Here is a 12902-nt window from a genome sequence, read left to right as displayed (position 1 = left end):
TAACCTCAGATATGCAGATGACACCAGCTTTATGGCAGAAAACAAAGAAGAACTAAAGACCCTCTTGATGAAAGTGAAAGAGGAGAGTGAAAAAGTTGGCTTAAAGCTCAACATTCAGAAAACTAAGATCATGGTATCCGGTCCCATCATTCATGAGCAAATAGATGGGGAGACAGTGAAAACTGTCAGACTTTATTTTTTGGGGCTCCAAAATCACTGCAAATGGTCATTGCAGCCATGAAATGAAAAGATGCTTACTCCTTGGAAGGAAAGTTATGACCAACCTAGATAGCATATTAAAAAGCAGAGACATTACTTCACCAACAAAGGTCCATCTAGTGAAGGCTATGGTTTTTCCAGTGGTCACGTATGGATGTGAGAGTTGGACTATAAAGAAAGCTGAGTGCCGAAGAATTGATGCTTTTGAACTGTGGTATTGGAGAAGACTCTTGAGAGTCCCTTGGACTGCAAGGAAATCCATCCAGTCCATCCTAAAGGAGATCAGTCCTAAGTGTTCATTGGAAGGACTGATGTTGAGGCTGAAGCGCCAATACTTTGGCCACCTGATGCAAAGAACTGACTCATTGGAAAAGACCCTGATGCTGGGAAAGATTGAGGGCAGGAGGAGAAGGGGACGACGGAGGATGAGATGGTTGTATGGCATCACCAACTCAGTGGACATGAGTTTGAGTAAACTCCAGGAGTTAGTGATGGACAGGGAGGCCTGGCGTGCTGCAGTCCATGGGGTCGCAGAGTCAGACACGACTGAGAGACTGAACTGAACTGAAGTGAAAACTGAAAAGATTCATTTCAAACTCAAGACTAAATTTGCCTAGACATTAGTAGTATATAGCAAACTTAATAGTGGGAATCCTGTCATTTTTTCATTCTCAACTTCATTCTTTTTAGGTCATTTGAACCGAAGTGTTCAGGCATAAAGAGCAATTTGTATAAATTTTAAAAGATGATGGTTCATATTTCACAAACCTTTTGTTTTGCTTATATCTCAGCATTTTGCTTAGTGGTTTCTTTAATCAATGAATAGGATCCTAAGTTTACAAATTTCTGTTTTTAACAATAAATGTATAAGTGTGTTAAATTCATGGCATGTGTTGTCTTTTTCTGTCCATCCTTTTAGTCTTTTACTGCCCCTAAGGTGTTGCACAATAAATACCCCAGTTTGTCTACTTTATATTTGTACTATTTGAAGGGTTTATTTGTTCCCTTTTAATAGGAGGTACACTCAGTGAAATCTGCAAACTCTCAGACAAGTTTCATAGTGTAATTCCTGTAAGATCTGGCCATGAAGACCTGGAAGTCCTTGACCTTTCAGCTCCATTTCTTATACAAGGAAAAATACATCACTATGGGTATGTTTTCAATAATGGGAATTTTTAATTTTATTTATTTGTTTATTATTTTATCCCACGTGTTACTACTGTATTCAGTGGATAGTGGTTGAGTACCAGTTTATAGGTGATAGATTTTTTTGGTACATGTATCTTCTTGAATAGCATGTATATTGAGTGTCTGTACTCTGCTAGGTTTAAGGCTGCTCTAAAAGCTAATATTCATTTGCTTTCTAAAAATTTAGATACTTGTTACAGAGAAGGTTCAGAGCTGCATGCTAGTAAAAGTTAGGTAATTGAATTCCAGAATTTCTGTGCCACAAAGTTATAAATGAGTTGCCAGTGAGAAAGTAAAAGATATAAAAATACATTAGGAGCTACTTACTAGGTTTGGAAAGAGGCAGTGTAGATAGCACCTGTGTTTCCACCTGATCAAACAGTCAAAGGGTTCTGCTTTGTGAAACCTTGGGCTATAGAATATTTTCTGCTTTATTGGAGAACACCAGACTGTTTCCCAGTGATTATGGTTCAGTCGTGCGTGTGTGCATGCTAAGTTACTTCAGTTGTGTCTGACCATTTGTGACCCTGTGGACTGTAGCCCTCCAGATTCCTGTTTATGGAACTCTCCAGGCAAGAATACTGGAGTGGATTGCCGTATGGGTGAATCAGCAATGTGTAAAAATTTGCTTACCTTGGATTCTCCTTGACACTTAGTTCTTGGTATTAGTCTGACTTGTGATTTTGTTAGACTGATGAGTATCAAATAGCGTCTATGTTGTTTTGGTGAGTTTAAACATCTCTCCTGCTTGTTGGCTATCTAGGTTTTCTCTTCTGTGAATTCCATGTACAGATTTTCCACTTTTTGGCCCCTGTTTTGCTTCTTGTGTGTGTTTGTGCTATGTGCTTAGTCACTCAGTTGTGTTCGACTCTGTGACCCCATGGACTGTAGCCGCCAGGCTCCTCCGTCCAGGGGATTCTCCAGGCAAGGATACTGGAGTGGGTTGCCATGCCCTCCTCCAGGGGATCTTCCCAACCCAGGGATCCAGCCCATGTCTCCCACGTTGCAGGAGGATTCTGTACTGTCTGAGCCACCAGGGAAGTCTTGTGTGTTTAACCGATTCTAATAATTCTACAAAGAGATGTAGAAAGAATTTTTGTAAGCTTTTATATGCAGTTACATGCATCTCATCAAACTTCTAGCCTGTCCTATACTTTTTAAACTATGGTTCCTTTTATTTTATAGATTTTTCCAAGATTAGTATATTCATATTTACCAAAATGTTTGACAAGACCTTAAAGTTTTTATAAAACTTGACTTAGATTTCTGGATATGATACTTTTTTAATAGAACTGAAACCACTGCTTCAGTTTTTTAGCAGTTGCATATCTTTTAAGAATTTGTTTGTCCTTGAATCTATTTTAGTAATGAAAGTTTTCTAGAATAGTATTTCGTTTGTTTTTCAGGTTTAAATTTATTGACATAAAATTATTCATAGTGCCTAAATCTTCCTCTTCTTGAATTCAGTTCATATTATTTGCAACTTTTTGATCCTTGGCCTTTTTTGCCAAAGCAACAACTAGCTTTTGTTTTGTTGATGGTCTGTATTTTGTTTATTATTGTTCTTTACTTTTTTCCTTTACTTTCTGTAGATTTCCTTAGTACTCCGTTTTTGTAATGTTTTAAATTGAATGTTTGCCTCACTTAATTCATTGTTTTTTAGTATACATTTAAATATTTATATTGAAGTCTATAATTTTCCCCTGAGAAAATAGCCATAGCTTTAACCGAAGGTTTGATAGGTCCTATTTTTCTTGTCATTTCTAAATGTTTCACAATTTCCATTATGATTTCTTTGGCCCATTAATTATTTCACTGTGTATTTTAAATTTTTCACACACTCATTTTAGGTGCTACTTTCTTATTTATATTTTAGTTAATTACTTTTTAACCAAGTAGGTTGATGTATTTCATAATGATTCATCTTCGCTTTATCAAGGAATATGTTTTTTCATAATTTGTACATATTACATAGATTTTTAAAGGAATGTGTATTTTCTAACAGTTGTGTTTAATGTTTAGTAGTATTTAGTTATGTTCATTAGACAAGCTTATTAATTGTATCCAAACCTTCTTTCCTTTGTCATTTTATCTATACAGTACCTTCTTAGAGGCTACAGTTAATGTCCTCTGTGATTGTGAGTTTGTGACATTTTATTCTGTCAATGTGTGCTTTATATGTTTTGAGTCTTTTTTGCTTGTTCATTCAGGTTCAGCATTTCATCTTCTTGGTGAATTCAGTGTATTGTATGTCCTTATGTAAAAAACTTCATCTATAATCATGATTTTTTGCTGTAAAGTTTATTTTTTTTCATATTCTTATAACTGTATCAGCTTTTTTGGTTGGTAATTAATTGCATGGTGTACCTTATTCTCAGCCCATTGCTTTTATATTTCTTTGTTGTTGTATTTTAGTAGGTCTCATAAATGAATACCAGTAGATTTTAGTTGTTTTTTGTAGATGATTTTAAAATAAGTTAATTGCTGAAACATCTAGGTTTTATTTCTACACTATATTTCATGTTGTTTTACCCTTGGTGGTGGTGGTGGTGGTGGTTTAGCTGCTAAGTCATGTCCAACTCTTGGGACCCCGTGGACTGTAGCCGCCAGGCTCCTCTGTCCATGGGATTCTCCAGGCAGGAACAGTGGAGTGGGTTGCCATTGCCTTCTCCACACTTACCATAGTATTGTTGTTTCCCTTTTCATCCTTTTTTGTTATTACTTTTTTTCTCCAGTCATCTATTGGATTAGTTTATAAAAATGTTCTTGTTTTTCTCCTTTTTCCTCTTTCATTACTTTGGAAGTAATGAATTCTCTAATTTATGCTTGTTACTTTTTAATTTTTAATTTGTATACTTGATCAATGTCTAAAGTTTAATATTATGGCCATTTTTAGAGGTAACTCCCCCAGTTACCTTTTTCTGTTAAAGAAGATGCTTTGGTGTATTTGAAGAGTGGAAGGAGATAATATTTAATATAGTTACCCTCTGTTCCTCCCCAGATTGCAAATGAAAAGTATTCTGCATGAACCTTTTGAATGTTAATTTTTATATTTTTGTTCAAGCATATTTTCTTATCAATATCTCCTAAATATTAATATATAATAAAAAGTAAATTACTTATATTTACAATGTTTATATATTAGTAAAGCAAAATATCTATACTAGATAATGTACAATTTAAGTGTATTATATGATTTTAGACTGATTTATATTACAAAGAATAAATACAGTATTGTGCATGCATGCCCAGTTGCTCAGTCTTGTCCAGCTCTGTGACTCCATGGACTGTAGCCCATCAGGCTCCTCTCTCCGTTGAATTATCCTGGCAAGAATACTGGAGTGGGTTAGCATTTCCTCCAAAAGATCTTCCTAGCCCAGGGATTGAATCCACTTGTCCTGCATTGACAGGCAGATTCTTTACCACTCTGCCACCTGGGAAACCCCTAACTATAGCATTAGGCATCATAAACTATGATTCTCTAAATATGTCCTAGTACTAACTTCTTTAGTTAGAGTAACTTTCTCCTATTGGCTATATTTATAAATTTAAGGTCTTGGGTATTACATATTGTTCTCAGAGCCATAAATCAAAAGAGTCTTTAGAGTTTTTCGCTTTACGAATAAGGAAATTAGCCAAATTAATTAACAGCCTGCACCTGGAACCTTTCTCTTTGTCAGCTTAGCAATGTAAATTCTGACTGTACTATCTTTTTTGATTGCTTCTATTGTAAGGAGTTTATTTGTTTTAATAATTCTGTTTGTAATATGCACATTAAAATACAGAAATTGCAGTGCTCTTTTGTTTAATAATATACTTCTTAAATTGTGCATGCTTGAACAGCAAAGATTTATAATAATTAAATGAGTTGTAATAATTACTTATAATAAATTATTTTTTCTTTTATTGATTTCAGATGTAAACACTGCTCTAGTTTGAGACCAATAAAAAATCTAAATTCCCTGGTTAATAAAACATCGTGGATTCCTTCTTCTGTGGCAGAAGGTTAGCTAAATTTCTCTGTCCTGTAATTGTAACTGTCTTTGTATAGGATAATCTCACTGATAATATTTCAGTATTTGTGGATATTTTAAAATCAGAGCAAAGGTTATGCTAAAGTTTAGTTTTTCTTAAGCAGAACCATTCACAGTCATCATAATAAAAATTTAAATATTTTAAAAACCTGAAAATGTACTTTTAAGAATCTTCCAGTATTTTTCAGTTACTACATTTTAATTTTCAATAATTTAGTATTAATCATAAATACAACTTGTGAAAAATCTCTCCAGTTTATGGTATCTTGGGTTTGAAAAGAATTTTAGAGCTAGCTATTAGAACTTTTTACCCATTACAAGTCTTTAGCTGGAATAATAAGGGTCTTTTTATATCACATCATTAACTGTGGTCATCCAGCCTTGGCTTAAAACTCTCAGCGACTAGGGACCCATTTACATTGCTAAGTCACTTCAGTTGTGTCCAACTCTGTGAGACCCCACGGACAGCAGCCCACCAGGCTCCTCTGTCCTCGGGATTTTCATTGTAAGGTAACAAATCTTATTTTTTAGATGCAGTACTTAACAGTGGGGCAAAATCTGCTTACCTGCAATTTCAACATGAGTCATGTTCTGTCTACTGTTAAGAGAATTAGAGTCCGTGTGTTCCCTCTTCTATAAAATCAGTAGACTGTGCATTTGAATGTAATCTGTCAAGTATTCATTAAGTCCTTATTTCTCCAAGCAGGTATCCACACTTCCTTTGGTATTTTCTCATGTTTCTTACTGCTTTATTTCTTCTCTTCAATAAGCATTCCATTTTACCCATGTTCTTCTCAAAGTTTGGTACTCAAAGCTAGAAATAGGACTGCAGATGTTGGCCAGTTCAGAATATGGAGAAAACCTTTATTCCCTAAGACTGGACAGTGCTCCTGCTTGCCTGAAAATTTTATTGTGTAGATATTGGTTTGTATTCTTACTTTTGTTTTCTTTCTCTTTTAATTTAGCTATGTGATACTACTAATTCATGTTTTGTTTGTGGTCCAGTTAAAATCCAGGTTAACTTTTGCATGAGTTTCTTGCTGTGTCCTTCAAGCTTGGTCTCATCATCCTGTACTTAATGTAGTTCTTCGTTTGCTTATTGGTCTCTTAGAGTAGGTTTTCTGTTCATCCTTCTTGGTTTTAGCCCACAGTCTATTGAGTACTTTTGAATCTTGAAAATCAGTTCCTCTGTATTAGTGATTTTTCTCATGTCTGTATGCCCTAATTTATTTTTCTTACTTGCCCCCTTTATTAGTCATATTTGAATATGAATTCCACAGATGGAAGACAATATTCCATTATATAAGCATCTTGAATGTCTTTCATTTATAGACACAAAGTAAGATGTTCATTTTAACCTGTACATTTTCATATGATTTAGTATCACTTTAATTTCTTCCTTTTTCCTCATCTTAACCAAATTATGAAATCTCAGATTCTGGCATCATTCAACCAGATGCTATCTTTTAAAAAATAAGTGATCTCTGTGCTTAAAATCCAAAGGATAGAGACAGGTTACAAAATCCTAACCATTGAACTGTATGCTATTTTTTTTAAGAACATTCTGACATTTAAATTTTCTCTTTCATAAGCTAACATGCATTGAATTGCCTTTTATATTTTCTATGAAGATCGACTCATTTTAAAGATAATGCTATATCAGTATTTAGTTTTTTAAAAAGATACTGGGACTTCTCTGATGGTCCAGTGGTTAAGAATCCAGGACAATACAAGGACATGGGTTCCCTCCCTCGTCTGGGAAGATCCCACATGCCGCAGAGCAGCTAAGCCCTTGTGCCCCGGCCACTGAGCCCACACTCAAGAGCCTGTGCTCCGCAACAAGAGAAGCCCCCACAGTGAGAAGCCCCTGCACTGCAATGGAGAGTGTCCCCCGCTTGCCACTCACAACTAGAAAAAGCTCTCATGCACAGGGAAGACCCAGTGCAGCCAAAACATAAATTTTTGAAAATAAAATTAACAAAGATACCATTGCTTTTGAGTCATTGTCTCTATACAGGTGTAGTATAATATTCCAAAATTACCCTTCTGAAATGAGCTTAACATATTAGTATCAGGGAACAAAAAGGAGTGCTTTTTTTTTTTTTAATCTCTTGAATTATTTTAGTAAACAAGATTAACAGGAACATAATATCACAAAACAACTTTTTTCTTTACTGTTATTAAAAGGCATAGTGGGACTTCTTAGTGGTCCAGTGGTTGTGACTCCACTGGAGGGAGCATAGTGTGGTCAAAGAAAAATGACGTAGGAGATTCATATGGTTTCAACTTTTTTCCTTCATTAGCACTGGGCATTGTTCCCCTCCGACAAGTGTTTGTGATGACATTTACCCTTGACGACGGAACGGGAGTATTGGAAGCTTACCTCATGGATTCTGTAAGTAACAGAGGTAGTGAAGATATTTCTAACTATTAGAAGATATTTCCAAAATAGTACTTTTTTGAATTTTAGTATATTTATCCATGCCTACCTTATTACTGAGAACATTTAAGGCAACTCAGAAGAATAAATAAAACACAAGCACATAAATCTTAAATTATGTATGTATTTACTCTCTGGATTTGACACTGTAATCTTAATATGTGAATAGTGAGAAATTGAAAAATCAGCATTTAAGGAAAGACTCCTTCTCTATACCATGCGGAAGTTCCACTCCAAGAACAGGAGGCCGAGGTGTGGCCATACCCTCAGGCGTTATCTATTAGCATTTCACGGGGCTTTTTAAGTCTCCAACATTTCATGTTAGAAAGAATGAAATTACTTTGAAGGGGAGATCCATTGTATTATGTGAAGCTTGGTAACTATCTACAAGACTACCTTCATTTCTAACAATTTCAAGTTGAGGGGTTCCCTAGACCAAGCCCCTTACCTCTGACACCAATCGAAAGTACAGAGGTCTCCACAACCACTCTTAGTTTTGATAATTTACTAGAAAGACTCACAAAACTTACTGTGTGCATTATGCTCACTGTTAACAATTTATTATGGCTAAAGGGTATAGGTTAAAATCATCAAGGGAAGAGGTGCATGAATCTGAATCCAGGAAAGTTTCAGACATGGAGCTAACATTTGTTCTCTTCCTGTGGAGTTGTGGACAGTGTTACTTTCCCGGTAATGATGTGTAGCAGTCCACGTGAGGTGTTGCCAACCAGGGCAGCCCAAAGGAGCCTTAGTATCCAGTTTTTATTGGAGCTTCATCAGGTAGTCATTATTGGCTGCCCCTGTGACTTATCTCAGTCTTCAGCCCCTCCAGCGGTCAGGTTAAAACCACATGCTCCAAACTCTCCACCCTAAATCACAGTGTTAGAGTGACCCAGGTTCCCCAGGCAAATGCAGACACATCTGTGAGGCGTGATGTTCCAAGGTTTTAGAGGTTACCTCTCAGAAACTGAGGGCACAGGCCAGTGCGGTTTTTACTACACACATTGGGAACAAATCTGGGATAAAGATGAGGACACCTTTTCTTCTGCCTAATCAGTTTATCCATTTATTAAATATTTAATGAGCACCTGCTCTATGCCAAGTGCTATTCTTTGTGATAGGAACATGGCAGTGAGTGAAGCAAGCAAACTCCTTTCCCTCCTAGATCTTACAAATAGTAGAGGAGAAAAAAGTTAAACAAATAAATATATAGTATATATTATACTCTTTTAAACTCGGCACTTAGACATTGTAGGTGCTTAGTCTATGTGCTGTCAAGAGAGTAGTAAACTTCACTGTGTTCTGCTCACTACTTTTATCATTATGTCAAAACAATTTAACTTGATTTTATGTGTATCTCAAAGCTGTCTGTAGATTAAAGTAATGGAGAGTTTAGCACTCTAGTTTATGAATTCTACAATATAAATAGGGTGAAATAGTTTAGATGATTTTAATTAGATAATATTCAAATACTTTCACATTGATTATAACTTCTAATCATTTCCTTGTTTCTTCATGTTTTTCTTAAGGAAAATTTCTTCCAGATTCCAGCATCAGAAGTCTTAAACAATGATAATCTTCAGCATAACATGGAAATGATCATGGATATGTTTTGTCCCCCAGGAGCAAAAATTGGTAGGCAGTAATATTTGTTAATGCCATTCATTCTTTTTCTTGAAATAATACTTAGCTTATGGCTAATCTCTGGACCTTGAGAGGTAAAAAAGTTTTGAAATCTGAATCCATATAAATTTATAAATTAGTGATTGATGAGACCATATGACCTACCTACTGATGAAGACTGTGGCAAGGATAAGACAGGTATGAATCATAATTCCTGAAATGAAAAAAAGATTTTTTATATATTTTGAAATGTATCAGGGGAGGCAGTTTTGATCGCAAACACATTTGATAAGCTGCTTGTGCATGCAAACAGTTGAAATTGAGCCAACAGGGATGAAATTTTGACAAACATTTCCTATAAAAAACTCACTTAGTTCACTAATGAATTGTTTATTCAATATTAGCTAATTTCAGATTTTATAAGTTTTTATTTTACTAAATATTTTGTTAGCTTTTGTTGTTTTCTGTGTAATATTTGATCACCAGCCAGTCTTCAAGTCAGGTTGCATTGATTACACCTACACCCTTTGGTGGCCATTATTTCTCTTTGCCTTAAATGTGCAGATCTAAATCATTTTAAGGCAATTTGACTTCTTATCACAATTTTTCATCAGTAACAGATTTTACCAGCAGCAAATTTAGCTGTTGTCAGTTTAACTTTTATAGTTTGTCTTAAATCAGGTTTTATTTTCCCCTGATCAGTCTTTGCATTTTATAACAATTCCAAAGAGAGAGTTTTTGTACATCCATAACTAAGTCTAACTTACATACTTTTATTTGATGTCAGTTTTCATTTTTATTGGCTGTTGAGTTCTTTTGGATAGATATTTGAAAATAAAACAGTCATATCAAAAAGCATAGATGTGATAGGCTTTTGATACATACTGCCAGATGGCTTTTCAAGAGCATTTTCCCTATTCATGGTTCTAACGACAGTGTGGGAGAAGCCTGTCTTGCTTGACCCTTGCTTGCCAACAGTTAGGACTATATTAAGAGTCTTTCAAATTCAAACTTTAAGAAATATTACCAGACTGTTCTAGAAGGTATATATAGATTCACTGTGGTCATGACCAAAGCTCGGAAATGGCACCTGTGGCTGCCATATTGCCTGGACAGAGTACCTGGTACCTGACAGGGCTTTCAGCTAGACAGATGTAAAGGTGAGCTGGCTTCTTCACAGTCAGCCAAGACAAGCAAAACAGGGGAGATCAGCAAGTACTCGGCAGGAAAAAAAGAAAGGAAAGTCCGCACCAGGGACTTGTCTGGTGGTCCAGTGGTTGAGAATCTGCCTTCCAGTGCAGGAGACGCACGTTCAATCCCTGGCCCAGGAAGACCCCACATGCCACGGGGCAGCTCAGCCTGTGTGCTGTAACTACTGAGCCTGCTCGTTAGCGCTCCTGCGGCTCAACTGCTGAAGCCCGCGCGCTCTAGAGCCTGTGCTCTGCAACGAGAGAAGCCACCGTAATGAAGCCCGTGCGCTGCCAGGAGAGTAGCTCCCACTCACTGTAACTAGAGAAGAAAGCCCAAGTAGCAGCAAAGACCCAACACAGCCAAAAATAAAATGTAAAAAAAAGTTGGAATGATTTAGATTACTACCTATGATATCAAATGTTTTGAAAACCCTACATCATTACTTTTTCTTGTTATTGGGGAAAAATTCAAATTAGTCAGAATTGCTGCAAAGCAGTAACATGAAGCCAGTGTGTATTTGAAAGAACAGATGATGTTAAATTTGGTGAGTGTATTTATTTACTTCTCAAGCTAAATTAAATATGTTAATTTTACTAGTTAAGTGTTATGCTTAGATACATATTACTGAGCTATATGTTTAGTTTTAATGATTCAGTATCACTTCTTTTTTTGATTTGTAGATGCGTATCCGTGGCTGGAATTCTTCATCAGGTCATATAGTGTCACAAGTGGAAAGGAGCAGCAGATATGCTATCAGATTTTTGATACTACAATTGCAGATGATGTTATCTAATTTTGACATTCAGCTTAGAGCATATGAAATATTGTACTTTTAGAAAACATTGCCATTTTCTATGAGATTGCTATAAAACACATGAAATATCTAATTCTGTAGTTGATTTTCCATTTTAGCCAGTTGTTTTTTTGTTTTTTTGACCAATAGGCATTGTGTTATCTTAATGCCTTCTTGTAAGTTCAAAATGTTCCTGTTGCTCAGAATCTCCAATATGATAGCTGTGAGGGGTATAAAAGAGAGACATCAAATAAATAAGGACTATGTTTTCACTTACTCTTGACTCTTCTCCTTTCAGAGAAGCTATTTTGCTTCTCTGCCCTAACAGTTGGAGTAGGAAATGGCAACCCACTCCAGTATTCTTGCCTGCAAAATTCCGTGGACAGAGGAGCTTGGGGGACTGCAGTCCATGGGGTCACAAAGGGTTGGACCCAACTGAGCTGTTGAGCACGAGCACCCTGGAAACCCTCCCCTGTTGGTTCCCCATGTGTCACCCACTGATCTCTCTGCCATCCACCATCACTGGTTGAACTGCTTTTTCTGAAGAAAAAGCATCAGCATTATATCAGCCATGTGGATGATTTTAGCAAGCCTATGGGCTTAGGGAGTGTCCTCACCTTAAACCTTCAACTTTTACTGAATGCAAGGATTTGATTTGTTTCATTTTTGTACAGAGGGATCTGCTTAAACAAGTACTCCTTGAAGAAGTGCTTGTCTGCGTGAGCTACAGTGTGCTTTAAAGAGTGATTCGCTTTAAGTGCAAGGAGTGGAATTGCTTTCCTCGGGTGCTGATTTTGACCCGTTGAGGATAACTCCATTTTTTCAGACTCATGTGCTTTGATTGCTTGTTTCTCTACATGATACTAGAAGTTATTCCATTCCTCCTCAAATCTAATCAAGTGGTCAAATTTGCAGTGTTCGTGGCTTACTTGTATCAACCTTTTTGTGAGGCATCTTGTGTAAAATAGACTTCTATTTCAGGCTGAACATTGAGAGAGAAATTAATTCAGTATGATAGTCTGCTTTTTACCTGATGATATTTGTCAAATTTAAAATCATGAGTATTCAGTTTTATACAAATACTTGTATATATTTGTATATGTGTAAAAATTTGTGTATGTTATTTGCTGATAACTGAGAGATACAGATCTACCTAGTTCAGTATTAATAAAGAATAAATAAATATATAATTTCAATTTTTTATTTATTTGCCCTATGTTGAGCTGAGGCATGATTGGAAGTGAAGAGTCAAAGCAGATGTATCAATATAACAGATACATATTACCTAAGTACTTAACTTGTGTTTTGGACTTCTGTGGTGGCTCAGATGGTAAAGAATCTGCCTGCAATGCAGAAGATCCTGGTTTGACCCCTGGGTCAGGAAGATCTCCCGGAGAAGGGAATGGCTACCCAC

General features: G+C 36.1%; 1 protein-coding gene across 12 annotated transcripts in view; it reads left to right on the top strand.

Annotated features, from left to right (window-relative positions):
* Nucleotides 1-12684, top strand: part of POT1 (protection of telomeres 1) — a 91084-nt gene extending 78400 nt beyond the window's left edge. For all 12 annotated transcript variants that reach the window (XM_043872277.1, XM_043872278.1, XM_043872275.1 and 9 more), the window contains 5 exons: nucleotides 1235-1370; nucleotides 5324-5412; nucleotides 7745-7836; nucleotides 9411-9516; nucleotides 11376-12684. In XM_043872277.1, the coding sequence (XP_043728212.1) occupies nucleotides 1235-1370; nucleotides 5324-5412; nucleotides 7745-7836; nucleotides 9411-9516; nucleotides 11376-11488 (536 nt within the window). In that variant the 3' untranslated portion in view covers nucleotides 11489-12684. The remainder of the gene's footprint in view (nucleotides 1-1234; nucleotides 1371-5323; nucleotides 5413-7744; nucleotides 7837-9410; nucleotides 9517-11375) is intronic.
* The last annotated feature ends 218 nt before the right edge of the window (nucleotides 12685-12902 follow it).

This window comes from Cervus elaphus, chromosome 18, assembly GCF_910594005.1.
Source record: "Cervus elaphus chromosome 18, mCerEla1.1, whole genome shotgun sequence".
Classification (NCBI taxonomy): domain Eukaryota; kingdom Metazoa; phylum Chordata; class Mammalia; order Artiodactyla; family Cervidae; genus Cervus; species Cervus elaphus.
The sequence above is the reverse complement of the archived record's forward strand: the minus strand, read 5'-3'. Positions and strand labels throughout refer to the sequence as shown.